Source organism: Mustela nivalis (assembly GCF_964662115.1).
Source record: "Mustela nivalis genome assembly, chromosome: 16".
Taxonomy (NCBI): domain Eukaryota; kingdom Metazoa; phylum Chordata; class Mammalia; order Carnivora; family Mustelidae; genus Mustela; species Mustela nivalis.
In genome coordinates this window covers 21,688,531-21,706,902 of record NC_139035.1, presented here as the reverse complement: position 1 = coordinate 21,706,902, position 18,372 = coordinate 21,688,531, and the positions used below count along the sequence as shown (strand labels likewise).

Sequence of the window (18,372 nt, the reverse complement as noted above, 5' to 3'; positions counted from 1 at the left end):
ACTTTTTATGATTTATTAGGTAGGCCCAAAGCAGCGCTCAGTCTATAACTAATTATTCTCTACTGTTAAGCTGAGACCTTCCTGAATATTTGTCCCAGTGTCCAATGAATTGTGTGTTTTCAGTCTGGCTGCTGGTAACGGGCATTATTCCTAACTTGCTATGAGCACCAGACACTCTTCACTCTAGTCCCTTTGGGTGATTCTTAACCCTGTCTAGGATAATTTCACATGTATACACTGATGACTATTTTGCTGACTATTCAAGAGGGATCCACTGCAAATGTCCAGGGTACTCTACCAGTGCAGCTCTCTGTAGAAGTCTTTCTGAGGAATTTGATCTAATTTATTCTTCCTGTACTCTCAGTTACATGTCCTCAATTCAAGGAGTCTGCTGGCCTCTGCCTTATTTCCCTGATTTCCCTGTGTTAAAGCCTGGACCTTCCTAAGTCAGGAAGCTAGGGAATTTGTGGGGCTTACTGCTTTGTTTCCTGTCTCAGGTATCACACAATTTTTTTTTTCCAGTTATTTCAGATTTGGTTTATATTATTCTATCTGGGCCAGAGTTTAAAATATTATAAAAAGATAATGTGAACCTCTGATTACTTAAGAACCTAAAGATAGTATTTGCAGGATTAATGTATTTTTCTTTTTAGGTTCAACTTTTAGATACAAAGAGACAGCTAGATACGGAGACAAATCTTCATCTTAACACAAAAGAATTATTAAAAAATGCTCAAAAGGAAATTGCTACATTGAAACAACATCTCAGTAATATGGAAGTACAGCTTGCTTCTCAGTCCTCACAGAGAACTGGTAAAGGTAAATCAATAATTAAGTAGGCTGATAGTAAATTACTTTTTTCCTTATTTTTTTTTTAAGGATTTTATTTATTTGAGAGAGAGCAAGTTAGAGAGAGAGGGAGGGAGTACCAGCAGGAGAGAGGGGCAGACGGAGAGGGAGAAGCAGACTGGTGAACAGGGAGCATCACTCGGGGCTTAATCCCAGGACTCTGGGATTAGGACCTGAGCCAGAGGCATCCCAGTAAAGTACTTTTTTAGGCTGATAACATACCTTGTAAATAGCCTATTTTTTGTGGATAGTAGCAAAAGAGAAAAAAAAAACCTTTTATTCTCATATAGTAAAGCTTAGTTTTAGGCTTAAATTAGTAAATTTGCAGACTTAACAAGATTCAGAATAGTTCTATATGGCACCTGACCAAGGTATGCTCTAGTTTTCCAGTTGTTGAAACCATTTATTGATAGTTTTTTTTTTGTTTTTTAAGATTTTATTTATTTATTTATTTGACAGAGAGAGAGAGATCACAGGCAGGCAGAGAGAGAGAGAGATAGAGGGAAGCAGACTCCCTGCTAAGCAGAGATCCCGATGCAGGACACGATCCCAGGACCCTGAGATCATGACCTGAGCTGAAGGCAGCGGCTTGACCTACTGAGCCACCCAGGCACCCCCATTTATTGATACTTTAAAAATGTTTCCTCTTGAGGAGAGTTAATACTTAAATTCTTCATTCTCCCTTGTTAAAACCATAATAAGGCTCATTTACAGAAATAATTGATTTGTTTGGTCTCTTTTAGAGTAGTATTCATAATCATTGTTCATTGATAGTCTTAGTTTAAAGATTTGTTTCATTAGCTTACGCTTATCTTTATGAATACACAATTTCAAATGCAAGGCCTTTAGTCCACGTAATCTTAAAAGAAGATATGATATATATGTGTTTGTCTATGTATATATATGTACATAATATATAAAGATATATAGTTTTTCAATAGTCAGTAGTGCTTTCTTATAGATATATGATAAGCAAACATCCTTTTCAGTCTGCAATTTCTTCCTTTCCCATGGATTTTAGAATGAAAATTGGACTGAATGATTTAAGTGTTTAGTGTTTTAGAGTAAGCAGTGTTTGAATAATAAATTAAAAACCTGGTAGTATCTTCAAGTATCTCAGTTTAGTGCAAATATTTAGTATTCTTCTCATTTAAATATCTTTTTAATATTTGTAATAGCAGATTTCAAATATTTGATATTTTGAAGAAGAAATAACAATATCCTGGCAAAATACTTGTTTTTATTTTGGTATTTAGCATAGGTTGAAATATACTTTTAAAATAAATCCTTCCTCATTTGAGCCTTAATCCTAATTTCACTAATTCTTAGACAAAAGTTATCTCTAATGTCATTTAAAATGTTAATTGTAAGAAAGCTCTTAAATCTTTTAGGTCAGCCTACCAGCAAAGAAGATGTGGATGATCTTCTGAGTCAGCTAAGGCAGGCAGAAGAGCAGGTGAATGATTTGAAGGAGAGACTCAAAACAAGTACTAGTAATGTGGAACAGTATCGTGCAATGGTTACTAGTTTAGAAGAATCTCTTAACAAGGAAAAACAGGTATATACAATTTTTAAATTCATTTTGAATGCACTTAACATTTTGTAAATTAGGAGCTTGTTGTGGGTAAGCACTGTAGTAAATGTGAGTTCAAGTGACATCATTGTGTTTACCTCTTATACCTTAAAAGTACTTATGTCTAATAAGCCAGATAAAACAAAACAAAACCCACAAAATTCATAAAACAAAGAAGAGTATAATTGCTGTAAGAAAGGTTCAGATCAGATGTTAGTGTGAATGGGAAGGAAGTGGTCTCCTGCATGACTTCACAAGAGAGACGGCATTTGTTCACAGCCTTGACAGTATCATTTGGATATTCAAAGGTAGAAGACTATTCCATATAGTAGGAACCCTCAGCCAAGTAAAAAGACTTCCGATGAGAACAGGTTGGCTAGCATATTGACTCTGTGAAGTGAAACAAAGAGAAATAGAATTCTAAATATACCAAGTACCAAGTTGGAAAGGTTTTGAACATCATATTAAATTGTATTCTGTTAGATTATTAAGAGCTCTTGATTTCTTTCAACACGTTATAATCAGAATTTGTAGTTAGCTTAATGTGTAGTAGATTGGAGGATAGAGTTTGTTTCAGTGGCTATTGTAGTGGTCTAGAGTCACAGTTTTAAAAGATTCTTTGATGCTTAGCATCATGAAAATCAAGATATGTGGGGAAGAAAACCTTTCAGTGGTAGAATGGACAGATGTGGCGGCAAGTGGATATGAGGATTGAGAGAGAAATGGGGAAATGGAAATTTCATTTCAAAAGAAAAATGACCAGTAGCCTAGTTAAGTGGTAACTTAAGATTTTAAATGCTGTTTTTAAACTCTTTGTTCAGCATTGATGATTTTTTTTTTTTAAGATTTTATTTATTTATTTGACAGAAATCACAAGTAGACGGAGAGGCAGGTAGAGAGAGAGGAAGGGAAGCAGGCTCCCTGCTGAGCAGAGAGCCCGATGTGGGGCTCGATCCCAGGACCCTGAGATCATGACCTGAGCTGAAGGCAGCGGCTTAACCACACTGAGCCACCCAGGCACCCTGATGATTTTTTTTTTTTAATACAGGCAAATGTTGATTTTTAGTACTTCTCAAACTTGGTTTAGACTTAGAGAAACTCTAATTTTAAATATATATAATTTTTGTATCCTATTATTTGGGTGTTGCTAAAGGTGACAGAAGAAGTACGTAAGAATATTGAAGTTCGTTTAAAAGAGTCAGCTGAGTTTCAGACACAGTTGGAAAAGAAGTTGATGGAAGTAGAGAAGGAAAAGCAGGAACTTCAGGATGACAAGAGAAAAGCCATAGAGAGCATGGAACAACAGGTAAATTGGTTTATTAACCATATCAGTCCTTTGTGTGTGTAAGGATTTGAATAGCTCATTAGTATCATCTCAGCAGATACTGATTAAACACATTTAATAATAGTTTCATGCATTACTCTGCTCTTTAGGTCTGTATGTGTTTTCTTTTAAGAATTTTAGACTGCTTTATGGTAGTAGGTATCAATGCTGCTTTTTAGAAGCCTCTGTCCAAGCATTGGTATTTTAGTGAATATAGACCTGTAAAGTTTGTGCAGATAATATGAAGTTACCTTTTAAATTTAATAAGAACTCCCTTTGGACTAGTTTGATATTTTAAATCTGTCTTTACTATAAAATAAGTTTGTAGTTAACTCTGGTTTTAATGTTCTCCTGGTTTAGTTATCGGAGTTAAAGAAAACACTCAACAGCGTTCAGAGTGAAGTACAAGAAGCTCTTCAGAGAGCTGGCACAGCTTTGAATAATGAGCAGCAAGCCAGACGTGACTGTCAGGAACAGGTAAGTGCTGATTTGGAGCCAGTTATTGATAAATGAGATTTGATCCAAGGGAACGGTTCTTGGAGTATATTAATACATCTTGGGGATGGGCGAACCTCAGAGAAATGCAAAGTTATTTACACTGTTGTGGAATTTGGGTGAAGATCAGCTGAAAAGTGAAGGCTAAAAGTAAATAGTGCAAGAATCGCAGATCAGTCTTCACAAATGGGGAAAAAATATAAAAATACGAGTGAGAATAAAACTGAGATAGAATGGGAAAGGAAGACAAGTAAGGAGATTAATAATGTTCTCATTTTTAAGTTGGGTAGTATATGAATAATCATTCATTTCATGACAGATTTTTTGGGGGGGTGCAAAATGGTGGTTGTCACATTTATTGCTTACTTGTATATAGTGTGTGTGTGTGTGTGTGTGTGTGTGTGTGTACGTACGAAGATTAATTTAAAAATTGAATATAGAGGAATGTACTTCAAAGTAATTAGACGAAAATGAATTATTCTTGATTTATTGCCAAATGTAATAATGTTGGAAATTAAAATGAATGTATCCATAATTCAATATTAAAATAAATTATTATTTCCCTTTGCTGACTTTTAATTTGTATGCATGTGTGCACGTGTATTTTTACATATCTGAGTTATACTTAGCCTTTATTTCATAAAACCTCCTCCAGATTGCTACATAGTCTTCATAAGTTTCGTTTTGAACAGTTCTTTAATATTTCTTCTTTGTTTTTGTGGTGAAGGTTCTTTTTCTCCAATTTTTAAAAAAATTCCAGTAGGTTAACATACAGTGTAATACTATTTTCAGGTGTAGAATTTAGGGGTTTATCACTTATATACAATACCCAGTGTTCCTCACAAGTTCCTTCCTTTATTCCCATCACCTATTTAACCTATCCCCCCACCCACCTTCCCTTCAGTAACCCTCAGTTCTCTATAGTTAAGAGTCTGTTTCTTGGTTTGCCTTTTTTTTCCCCCCCATGTTCTGTTGGTTTTTTTCCTTAAATTCCACACATGAGTGAGATCATATGGTATATGTCCTTCTCTGACCCGTTTCTTTTAGCACAATACTGTCCAGAATGTTACGAATAGTAAGATTTCATTCCTTTTTATGACTGAGTAATATTCCGTTATATGTATACCATATCTTCTTTATCCTTTCATCAGTCAGTGAACATTTGGGCTCTTTCCATAATACTGGTATTATTGATAATGTTGCTATAAACATTAGGGTGCAAGTGTCCCTTCAAATCAGTATTTTTTTATCTTTTGGATAAATAACTAGTAGTACAATTTGCTGGATTGTAGGGCAGTTCTATTTTTAACTTTTTGAGGAACTTCCATACTGTTTTCCAGAGTGGCTACACCAGTTTGTATTCCTCCAATAATGTAACAGTGATCCTCTTTCTCCACATCTTTGCCAACATCTGTTGTTTCGTGTATTGTTCGTTTTAGCCATTCTGACAAGTGTGAGGTGATATCTTTGTTATAATTTTGATTTTATTTCCCTAACAATGAAAGTGATATTGGGAATCTTTTCATGTGTCTGTTAACCATCTGTATGTCTTGGAAAAATGTCTGTTCATTATGTCATAAGCCCATTTTTAACTGGATCGTTTGTTTTGGGGGTATTGGATTTGACATGTTCTTTACGTATTTTAGATACTAATCTTTATCAGATATGTCATTTGCAAATACCTTCTCCTGTTCCATAGGTTGACTTTTAGTTTAGTTTCTTTTGCTGTGCCGAAGCTTATTTTGATAAAGTCCTAAAAGTTTATTTTTGCTTTTGTTTCGATTGTCTTAGGAGACCTAATAAGAAGTTGGGACAGCCCGTGCCAGAAAGGTTACTGCCTTTGTTCTCCTTGAGGATTTTGATGGTTCCTGTCTCACATTTAGGTCTTTAATCCATTTTGAGTATATTTGTGTATGGTGTAAGAAAGTGGTCTAGTTGCATTCTTCTGCTGCTGCTGCTTATGGCCGTCCAGTTTTCCCAACATCATTTTTTGAAGGGTCTTTTTCCATAGGATGTTCTTTCTTAGTTGTGGGTTCATTCCTCTGTTCTCTGTTCTGTTCTATTGATTTATGTGTCTGTTTTTATTCCATTATCATCCTGTCTTGGTGACTACAACTTTGCAGTACAGCTTGAAATCTGGAATTGTAATGCCTCCAGCTTTGCTTTTCTTTTTTCAAGGTTGCTTTGGTTATTCAGGGTCTTTTGTGGCTCTATACACATTTTAGGATTCGTTGGTCTAGGTCTCTGAAAAATGATGGTATTTTGATAGAGAGTTCATTAAATGTGTACACTCCTTTGGGTAGGATAGACATTTTAACAATACTTATTCTTCCAATCCATGAGCATGAAATGTCTTTCTTTTTCTTTGTGTTATCTTTAATTTCTTTCATCAGTGTTACATAGTTTTCAGAGTACAGATCGTTTATCTCTTTGGTTAGATTTATTCCTAAGTGTCTTATGGTCTTTGGTGCAATTGTAAATGGGATTGATCTCCTTGATTTCTCTTTCTGAGGCTTTATTATTGTATAAAAATGCAGTGGATTTCTGTATGTTGATTTTGTGTCCTATGACTTTACTGAATTCATGTATCAGTTCTAGCAATTTTTTGATAGAGTTTATCATGTCATCTGAGGATAGTGAAATTTTGACTTCTTCCTTGACTCTGGACGCTTTCTCTTTCTTTTTGTTGTATGATTGCTGAGACTAGGACTTCAGTACTGTGTTAAATAACAGTGGTGAGAGTGGACATCCTTATGTTGTTCCTGACCATAGAGGAAAAGCTGTCAGGTTTTCCTATTGAGGGTGATATTAGCTGTGGGTTTTTCATATATGGCCTTTATTATATTGAGGTATGTTCCTTCTATCCCTACTGTGTTGAGGGATTTGTTGTTCCTTCTATCCCTACTTTTATGAATAGATGTCATACTTTGTCAGATGCTTTTTCCACATCTATTGAGAGGTTCATATGGCTCTTAACCCTTTTTTGTTAATGTGGTGTATCATTTTGATTGATTTGCAAATACTGAACCACCACTGCCACCCAGGAATAAATCCCACTTGATTGTGGTGAATGGTTCTTTTAATGTACTGTTGGATTCAATTTGCTATTACTTTGTTGAGAATTTTTGCATCAGTGTTCATCAGTGGTGTTGGCTTATAATTCTCCTTTTTAGTGGGGTCTTTGTCTGGTTTTGGATTCAGGATAATGCTGGCCTCATAGAATGAATTTGGGTGTTTTACTTCCATTTCTATATTTTTGGTATTTTCTATTCTGTTTTTTGGTACATAGGTATTAAGTCTTCTTCAAATGTGTGATAGAATTCCCCTGGAAGCCATCTGGCTAAACATTTTTGTTTGGAGATTTTTGATTACTGATTCAATTTCTTTGGTGGTTAATGGGTCTGTTCAACTTTTCTATTTCTTCCTGTTTCACTTTGGGTAGTTTATATGTGTCTAGGAATGCATCCATTCCTTCCATATTGCCTAATTTCTTGGCATGTAATTTTTCATAATATTCTCTTACAGTTTGTATTTCTGTGGTGTTGGTTGTGATATCTCTCATTCATGATTTTATTTATTTAGGTCCTTTCTCTTTTCTTTTTGACAGGTCTGGCTAAGGGTTTATTAATTTTATTAATCTTTTAAAGAATTACTTCTTGATTTCATTTATCTGTCCTACTGGGGTTTTTTGTTTATTTGTTTCTATGTGATTTATTTCTGCTCCAATCTTAATTATTTCCTTGTTTCTGCTGGCTTTAGGTTTCATTTGTTGTTCTTTTTCTAGATCATTTAGGTTTAGGGTTAGGTTGCATATATGAGATTTTTCTTGCTTCTTGAGGTAAGCCAGTATTTTTATTATATACTTCCTTCTTAGGACCACTTTTGCTGCCTCCCAAAGGTTTTAGACCATCGTATTTTCATTTTCACTTGTTCCCATGTATTTTTAAATTTCTTTAATTTCCTGGTTGATCCACTCATTCTTTAGTAGTATACTCTTTAACCTCCATGTACTTGTGGCCTTTCCACATTTTTTCTAGAGGTTAACTTCAAGTTTCCTAGTGTTGTGGTGGGAAAATATGCATGGTATGTATGATCTCAGTCTATTTGTATTTGTCTAGGCCTGACTTGTGACTTAGCATGTGATAAGATTCTATTCTGTAGAATGTCCCATGTGCACTCAAAAAGAATGTGTATTCTGCTGCTTTAGGATGAAATGTTCTGAGTATATCTGTTAAGTCCATCTGGTCCAGTGTTTCATTTCAAAGCCATTGTTTCCTTATTGATTTTCTGCTTTGATGATCTGTCCATTGATGTAAGTGGGGTGTTAAAGTTCCCTATGATTATTGTATTATTATCAATGAGTTCCTTTATGATTGTTACTGTTTTATTTGGGTGCTCCCATGTTGGGGGCATAAATATTTACAATTATTAGATTTTCTTGTTGGATATTATGATATAGTGCCCATCTTCGTCTCTTGTTATAGTCTTTGGTTAAAAATCTATTTTCTCTGATACAAGTTTGGCTTTCTTTTGACTTCATTTACATGATAAATGTTTCTCTATCCCTTCCCTTAATCTATAGGTGTCTTTAGGTCTAAAATGGGTCTCTTGTAAACAGTATATATTTCATTAAATAGATGCAGTGTAACTTCTACTTATTCTCCTATTTGGTACATTTAGGTTGTCTTTTGTTATCATAAATAATATAGTGTACATCGTTTCAGAAAATATTGACTAGGCTTATGAGTTTTTAATCTTGTATCAATGGAGGAATAATTTCTTACAGGCTAAAATAGCTGTGGAAGCTCAGAATAAGTATGAGAGAGAATTGATGCTACATGCTGCTGATGTTGAAGCTCTGCAAGCTGCCAAGGAGCAGGTTTCCAAAATGGCATCAGTCCGTCAGCATTTGGAAGAAACAACCCAGAAAGCAGAATCACAGTTATTGGAGTGTAAAGCGTCTTGGGAGGAAAGAGAGAGAATGTTAAAGGTATTACTCTAGGTCATGATAGAATATTCTGGAGAATTTAAAGGTTTGGGGTTTTTAAATGTACACTGGAAAGTCTGCTATTATAATAGACTGTTGTTTACAGGATGAAGTTGCCAAGTGTATGTCTCGCTGTGAAGATCTAGAGAAACAAAACAGATTACTTCATGATCAGATTGAAAAATTAAGTGACAAGGTTGTTGCCTCTGTGAAAGAAGGTGTACAAGGTCCCTTGAATGTATCTCTCAGTGAGGAAGGAAAATCTCAAGAACAAATTTTAGAAATTCTGAGGTAAATCCGATGCTTCATCTCTGTGGTATATCAACAACTGTTTAATGCAACTATAAATGTGTATATTAGGGAAGTGGGGGTTATGAGCTATTTACTTATAAAGCCCATTCCATCCCTTAGTGATCATTTTTGACGTTTAGACATATGCCAAATTAAAGAAATGATTAAGTTAAATCTGATAGTAAGAAGTTGAGTGGATTCTTTGAAAAACTAAATGCCTTTTGAGTAATTTAAAGATGCACATTTGTAAAGCCACTGTTTATAATTTTAAAATGCCTCATTATTAAAAGATGTAAAAATAGTTATTAAAGTCAGTGGTTTTTGTCATGTTAAAAATTAAGTTTTGAAATGCTGTGTTGTTGGCATTTTTTTTTTATTCAAATAAAATCTTACATGTTCTTACAGATTTATACGACGAGAAAAAGAAATTGCTGAAACCAGGTTTGAGGTGGCTCAGGTTGAGAGTCTGCGTTATCGACAAAGAGTTGAACTTTTAGAAAGAGAGCTGCAGGAACTGCAGGATAGTCTAAATGCTGAAAGAGAGAAAGTCCAGGTATGTATCCTAAGCTTTAAGAGAGCAGTTGTTAAGTCGAAAGAGAGCTCATTTTTTATTTCTTAGGATATAAAATTTAATTTGAAATAAGCGCTTTTCCTAAACTCATAAACTATTTAAAACATTGTAATAAGTGAATTACTGCATAATGATAAAAGACTAGTGGCAATCAGACTACATGGTTTTAAATTCTAGCTTCATACTATTAGATGTGTGTCTTAGGTATATTAATTTTCCTGCTCTTAAATTTCCTCATTTGTAATATTGGAATGATAATAATATTAAGGATTAACTGAGTTAAAATATACGAAGCATTTAGAAATGTGTCCGGTGCATAGTGAGTACTTAATAAATTTCAGTTATCTTTATTATTATGTTGTCACGTATATGTCTGAGTAGTTATCCTTGGATAGGGTTGTAGATAGAAATTGCTACAGAATACTTCTTCCTTAGCAAGGGAGTAAAAAGTAGTCAAAACTATCAACCGGGAAGGGTTGTGAATGGATGGTCATAGCACAAGCTCAGCTCCTTAACCTACACTACTGCCCAAAAGCTTATAATTGCAGTGCCCTCATTCTGCGGATATGCAGTAATACAACTTAACATCTGGAAGGAAGGAAATTAAGACCTAGAATCATTTATCTTCTTTTAACTGACTGAGAGTTATAATGGCTCTTGGAATGGCTGCTATAGAAAAAGTGTTGAAACCCAGGGGAAAGTGAGTAGATTTATGGGATTTATGTTTTCATACAGAAATGAAAAGCTTCAGAATTACATCTTGAGGAAACAATCCAATTCAAACATCTCATCATGGAAGTAAACAGACCCTCCAATTCTGTGACATTAACATTTGGAGGGAAAAGAGCAGAATCAGGGTTTTTAAAAAGATTGCATATTCACTTAATTTTCCTTCAGGCAAATATTAGGAAACACCCAACTGACAAAGTTAGGAGAAAACCAACACCTACACAAAATCAGAAAAGGCGAAAAGTAACACGTTATATCAAATAATACTGAAGCAAGGGGCATCTGGCGGTTCAGTCAGTTAAGTGACCAACTCTCGATTTCAGCTCAGGTCACAATCTCAGGGTCCTGGGATCAAGCCCCATGTCAGACTCATCAGAGAGTCAGTCTCTTGCTCTCTCTCCACCCCGTCCTTTTTCTGCCCCTCCCCCCACTTGTACATGCATCCTCCTTCTCTCTCTCTCTCTCTCTCTCTCTCTCTCTCAAATAAATAAATAAACAATTTTTTAAAAAAGTAGGATGGCAATGCTGAGCCATAACTTTTTTGTTAACATATCCTTTTTTTATTACATTAAAAGCAGGCATGTCGATGAAAGGCTGCTTATGCAATTCTGTTACATTAAACTTTATTTACAGGATGTTAAGCCATTAGAACTAAGGTTTCCCCCGAGAAAAAGATTAATGGAAACATCAGTTGCTTTTCGGACTTGATAGTTGCTGCCTTAAAAGCTGGTCTTAAACATTAAATTTAAAAGAAAAAAAAAAAGACCTTAGAACGCAATGGCTTTTATTTCAGTATGCATCCTCATCTAAACATTTACTGGTCTTGAACAGAAAAAGGGAAAAAGTAGCAATTTGCCAAGAAATCAGGCCCACCAATTTTAGGCATCTGCCATGCACACTTTCTTTCTTTCTTAATCCCTGCTGAGGACCATGAGAAGCAGCAGCACCAAAACCAAAGTATGCACCGAATTCAAGGTTCTTTTTGTTTTAGTTGTCAGATTCCAAACTAGACTCAAACGGATTACGGGGATGACCAAATGAGAACTCTGTTAAAAAACTTCTTCAATTTTTAAAAGCAAAAGCAAATATAGTTCATTCAGAGGACACATGTGTGCTTAATAGGTTTCTTCTGTGGCTTTTCTCCAAGTTTAACCACCAAGAACTTTGAGAGCTGACCGGTCTGAGAACTCCCGGTGACTATTCTTTTCACTTCATCAAAACCTGAGCTAAAGAACCAAATCAGCCAACGATGACCCCAGAGGGTGTCAGGGCTAAGGACCCAGGATTTATTCCAAGGCTGGCGGAGAGGGAGTAAATGTTGTTCTAAAACTAAACACGGGAAGTCAGAGACTTTCCAACCTTATCTGATGGCTTCTGTCCAAAGCAAGGAAGTGTCGTGGAAAGTGGAGTGGTGATGGTACTCAAAGGCACTTGAGGAGGAAGGAAAATCAGCACCCCTCAATTAAGGTGGGAGGAAAGATACAGGCAAAGCCCTGAATTCCTCACCAAAGGCCAATTTCAGAGGAGAGAGAGGGGATTACAATCTGTGCTTTGGCCAAGGGTGGTCGTGGGAAGTGAAGAAAGGACAGTGGCATTAGGGGGTAGGCATTAGTTCAGACCTAAAAAAAGAAATTGGGTGTATCTGGAGCACCCCCACAATCCAGCAGTAGCCCCACAGCCTGTGACCCGAAACCCCTTACACTTACTCTAGCAAGCCACCCCAAGCTGTTGTAGGGAAGAGAGAGAGGCAGGGAAGTAGTAGAAGGAAGGGGGGACAAGGCAAGAGACCTAGGCCACATAATCAGCAGCATGGTGGTTGTGAGATGTGTCTGTTCACAATTGAGTTAGATGTGTCCCACTGGTTATGATGGGAATCAATTTAAATATACTTTCCTGATCCCAGAAGTTGGACTTTATGGATAGTGGTTACATTTGACAGGATTATTTCTTACAGCATAGCATATATTTCAAATGGACAAAAAATTCGTATTATTTACAGTTATCTCAAGATAAATTTGCCCTTGAATGGGAGTTTCCTTTCTAGTACTTTGAGGTCTACAAGGTGTTTCTGGAAAATGTACTCCTATGGAAAACTGCTCCAGTTGAATGGGGAGGGGGCCCCGTGGTTTCTCTTTTTGATTGGTTGCTGTAACTTCGTCCTTTGGCCTGAGTCATAGCTTTAAAAATGCTGAGGGAATAAAGTAATGTGTAAACGATAGATAATTATACCCAGTGAGAACAGACAAGAAGTTCCTCACAATTGAACAGATATCCAGGAAAGTTGCTTACAACCAAAGTGATGAAACAACCAAATGAAATGAAGAATTTCTCAACAAGGCGGGGAAGGGACTGAGGACAAAGAACATCATTTTTAAAACTATTAATAAATTCAGTATACCAAGAAAAAGAATAGATAAGGGAAGATCAATAGAGATCTGGACTGATATTTTTACCCAGTGTTAGTACTGACTATTTGTTGGTGGGATTTATATCTTTTCACTTAAATCGCTGTAATTTCTTGCATTTGTTTAAACTCTGTCATTAGCTTGCATCACAGAAAAAGAAACATGGGAAACTTTCAGAAATTTCCATTTTAAAAGCTGACATTTAAATCCTTTTTACTTTTTGTAGGGAAGATTAGAAGTGGTAGGAAAAGATAGGTCTTCACCAAATGTTGGATGTTGCTGTACACATGTGTTTGAAATCTTTAGGTGACTGCAAAAACAATGGCCCAGCATGAGGAACTGATGAAGAAAACTGAAACAATGAATGTAGTGATGGAGACCAATAAGATGTTAAGAGAAGAGAAGGAGAGGCTGGAACAGGATTTACAGCAGATGCAAGCAAAGGTTTGGAGCTTACTAATCAAGAACAAAGTCATTTTTAATAATATTAGAGTTTTGGGGCGCCTTGGTGGCTCAGTGGGTTAAAGCCTCTGCCTTCAGCTCAGGTCATGTTCTCAGGGTCCTGGGATTGAGTCCCGCGTTGGGCTCTCTGCTTGGTGGGGAGCCTGCTTCCACCGCTCTCTCTGCCTGCCTCTCTGTCTGCTTGTGGTCTCTGTCTGTCAAATAAATAAATTAAAATCTTAAAAAAAATTTTTTTTAAATAATATTAGAGTTTTTACATGAGTTGTTAAAAAAAAATACTGGCCCTGTTTTCAGGTAAGGAAACTGGAGTTAGATATTTTACCCTTACAAGAAGCAAATGCCGAGCTGAGTGAGAAAAGCGGTATGTTGCAAGCAGAGAAGAAGTTATTAGAAGAAGATGTCAAACGTTGGAAAGCACGGAACCAGGTAAATGCAGTTAAACATGGAAATGTTGATTAATGAAAGGGAAGTTTTTTTTTAGGAAATGGCTAATTTCCTTAAATTCCAAATTTGTGTTTTTCCTTTATTTCTAAAATATTTTTGTGCATAATAAAATGGATTTGTCTAGTTTATTGAAGCGCTTTAAAAAGATTTGTTCACAGGAAATGTTAGAAACTTCAGCTCTAGATTAAAACAAAAGGTTGGAAATCTGCCTTGCCAGATACTAGTTATGTGATTTGTGAGAGCTCCTTAATCTTTCTGAACCTGTTTTTCTCATTTGTAAATATGAAAATATAATGCTACTTTTCATTTTACAAAAAATTTAGTAAATGTAAAGTAGTCACCTGGCACCTCAAAAATGGGCTAGAGGGGCACCTGGGTAGCTCAGTCTTCAAGCAGCTGCCTTTGTCTCAGATCATGATCCCAGCATCCTGGGATTGAGCCCCACATCAGGCTCCCTGCCCAGTGGGAAGCTTGCTTCTCCCTCTCCCACTCGCCCTGCTTGTGTTCCCTCTCTCACTGTGTCTCTGTCAAATAAATAAAATTGTTTTTAAAAAAAATTTAAAAAGGGAAAGAAAATAGTCTAGAATAGTGACTATTATTATCTGTATAGAATTGTCAAATTTTAGAGCCCATTTATTCCTATTTTTGTCACACAAGCAATCTGAAGAATCAAGAAAGGAGGGTTATCGTCCCAAATCTAGATATATTTCTTAAATTGTACTGCTTTATTTAGCTAATGGAATCAGTTATATTTAGGATTATCTTCATCTTTTTTGTTTCGATTATAATTATTGATACACATTTTTTTCTTATAAATGTCACTTTAGTGATAATAGATATTTAATATTAAAAGCTTATAGTTTCTCTGGATGCCTTTATTTGGCTCCTTTGTAACTATTTTGAAATATTTGTTTGCAGTTGTGAAAAAATAATGCATAATGACATTTATTTTATTTCCCTTTTCCATTTTGGCTAGGCTTTTTAGCTAAACAAACCAAAGTTTCAATCTTATTTTGTAGTTTGGTGCTTGATCACCATGTATAGAAGGCATCTTATGTAAACATAATTAGATAATGGTGTTGTTTTACTAGCCCATTAATTTTATAGCACATTAGTTTCATAAAACCCATAAAACCATATTATGCATTTTTGCTACTCCAGCATCTAGTAAGTCAACAGAAAGATCCAGATACAGAAGAATATCGGAAGCTCCTTTCTGAAAAGGAAGTTCATACTAAGCGTATTCAACAGTTGACTGAAGAAATTGGGAGACTTAAAGCTGAAATAGCAAGGTAAATGGAAAGAAGCCTTAAACTGTGTATTATTATATGAATTCTTAAGCAAGTTTATTTCTACTCTTTATGTATTGACTCTCCAAGTGCATCCGGAGTTTAGAAAAAATGAAACTTGGTAGAGCCCTTACATGTGGCTTTCCCTTTTTTACTAATGAAGCCAAGCAAACCAAAATTTAATTTTATGTCTTTATATATGATTATTTTTTAAAAATCTGTACCTTTGATTCTAAAGTGTCTCTAAATAGAGTAACTTCTGCAAGTAGATTTTTCTTCTTTTGGTTACTGTATATTTATGAGTATTTGGAAGTGTGTAATAACATAAGTTTTTAGAAATTTTTTTTTAATGGTGGCATCTGGGTGGCTCAGTTAGTTAAGTGTCTGCCTTTGACTCAGGTCATGATCTCAGGGTCCTGGGATCAAGGTCCTCATCAGGCTTCCTACTCAGCCAGGAGTCTGCTTCCCCTCTGCCCTTTGTCCCTGCTCGCTCGCTCTCTCAAATAAATATAATCTTTAAAAAAATAAATATAATCTTTAAAAAAAGTTTCTTTAAATGAACTTACAGTGAACTATTTATTGTCCTTTAAAAGTTATGAAATTCAGGAGCACCTGGGTGGCTAAGTCGGTTAAGCATCTGACGCTTGATTTCAGCTCAGGTCATGGTTCCAAGGTCCTGAGATTGAGTCCTACATTGGGCTCCATGCTCAGCCAGGAGTCTGCTTGCTTTAAAAAATCAAGTTAAGGAATTTAATATTAAAATTGATGTTTCTGGTTTACCTTTTTAAAGTTTTTATGTCATTTGTTTATGTCATTCCCTACTTCTGTAAAGCTTGACAACTTACGAATTTTTCTCATCTATATTCTCTTTTCTTTTTTTATAACAGTCTGGCATTTTGAGTAGGAAAGATAATACTTAATTTCAGAGATGAGGAAACTAAGATTCAAAAACATACCCAAGGTCACAATTAGTTGTTAAACCCACACTCTTAATTCAGGTCATCTGTCCTCAAATTCAGTTTATGATGAGTACGGGGTTGGCAGACTATAACCTAAATGCCTATTTTTGCATAGCCTGTAAGCTAAGAAAGATTTTCACATTTTTAAGTTGAAAGAAAGGAGGAACATGTGATAAAGACTGCAAAGCCTGACTTACTTTCTCAACACCCAATATGGTAGAAAGAGTATAGATTTGATTACAGGGAGAAGTAGATTAAAATCTGTGTACTAACATTTGATTACTGTGTAAAGTTGTGCATGTTAATTAGCCACTGGTAGCTCAGGTTTTCTCTTATTTAAAGTGGGCATGTATGCCTTTACAGTAAGGGAATAAAACCTTTCTAAAGGACCACAAATTCATCATTTGATGAATTATCTCTTGGAGTGTGTGTGTGTTTTAGTATTTTAAAATACCAAACATTTTAAAGCATATAGTAATATAAATGAAAGGATTTTAAAATTTGAAAAAAGTCTCCTATGTTTATCTTTCTCCTTTACCCCATTTTTTTTCTTTGTTAAGATCAAATGCATCTTTGACCAACAACCAGAACTTAATCCAGAGTCTAAAGGAAGACTTAAATAAAGTAAGAAGTGAAAAGGAAGCCATACAAAAGGACTTAGATGCCAAAATAATTGATATCCAAGAAAAAGTCAAAACTATTACTCAGGTCAAGAAGATTGGGCGTAGATACAAGACTCAATATGAAGAACTTAAAGCACAACAGGACAAGGTATTTTGAAGTAATTTTCTCTTTCCCTCTATATATATATATATGTATATATATGAATATATATATGTAATTTTTGGCATACACAGTTTTGGCTTATATACTTTACATACATATATAATGATTCCTGAAAGTCTTATTTCTTTATTATTTTTATTATTGGTCTTTAGATTGTGAACATGAGTTTAAGTTTATATTGATATCTTTATTTGGTTTTAAGATTTGCCCTTTAATATGCCTGTTATAGGCATTTTACACTGTAAGTTCATAAAGAAATTTTAGTAAATTCTAGGTATTTTTAGTTCAGTTTTCCAGTCTTTAATATTGCCCCTTTTCAAACCAGTTCTTGTAACTCACTGCTGAGTTATATAAAATTATATATATCCAAAAAATGATTGTTCTTTATAATTAATCAGGCTTTATTCATAGCATTATATCAATAGTGTACATTAACCACCTATCAAAAAGAATTTCTTAGTTCTTACTACATTTTGGATCTAAACTAATTCCCCAAAGTAAAAAAACTTGTATGTTGACTTAATTACATATTTAGCACCTGTTAGATAAGAAAATACATTTTAAAAATCCGAAATTTGTACCCCTTGGTGTTGACTGCTATTAGTACTTCAGTATGCCTTCCTTAACATGTATGTAATGTGTTTTTCCAAAGAAATAAGATCATTTTTATATTTTTGTAGCCTGCTTTTTCACCTTACTCATTTCTGTGTCAAACATCCATCTACGATGCAGTATCATTTTGATTAGATGGCTAATATCCAGTTGTATGGAAAACCCTAACTTCTTTAATAACCTTCCTTTCAGGCAGTAGAGTTATTCCATAGAAAATTCATTTATGAATACTCGTTTAAGATAAATTTTTTGTGTAGCTGTGATTATTTCCTTAGATGAACTTTTAGAAGTGGCATTACTAGGTATAAATGTGAAAATGTATTATTACTGCTTCTCCTCTGAGGTCATGGAGACCTCGGCTCAGTCTTCTGGAGACCACCAGGAACAGCATGTCTCAGTCCAAGAAATGCAGGAGCTCAAAGATACCCTCAATCAAGCTGAAACAAAGGCAAAATCACTAGAGAGTCAAGTAGAAAATCTGCAGAAGGTATGAGTGTGAGAGTACTTAAGAGTACATGTCCCTAATTATTTGCCTGTTAAATACTAGAAGAAATATGTTAAATACTCTCTTTCCAAATGGAAATACATAATCTTTG

The 18,372-nt window shown here is 35.0% G+C and overlaps 1 protein-coding gene across 2 annotated transcripts in view; it reads left to right on the top strand.

Annotated features, from left to right (window-relative positions):
- Positions 1–18,372, top strand: part of TPR (translocated promoter region, nuclear basket protein) — a 66,229-nt gene that overhangs the window by 21,539 nt on the left and 26,318 nt on the right. For both annotated transcript variants that reach the window (XM_082704062.1, XM_082704063.1), the window contains exons 22-33: positions 654–819; positions 2,241–2,407; positions 3,576–3,728; positions 4,107–4,223; positions 9,028–9,231; positions 9,335–9,519; positions 9,925–10,072; positions 13,531–13,668; positions 13,981–14,112; positions 15,292–15,422; positions 16,939–17,149; positions 18,120–18,263. In XM_082704062.1, the coding sequence (XP_082560188.1) occupies positions 654–819; positions 2,241–2,407; positions 3,576–3,728; positions 4,107–4,223; positions 9,028–9,231; positions 9,335–9,519; positions 9,925–10,072; positions 13,531–13,668; positions 13,981–14,112; positions 15,292–15,422; positions 16,939–17,149; positions 18,120–18,263 (1,896 nt within the window). The remainder of the gene's footprint in view (positions 1–653; positions 820–2,240; positions 2,408–3,575; positions 3,729–4,106; positions 4,224–9,027; positions 9,232–9,334; positions 9,520–9,924; positions 10,073–13,530; positions 13,669–13,980; positions 14,113–15,291; positions 15,423–16,938; positions 17,150–18,119; positions 18,264–18,372) is intronic.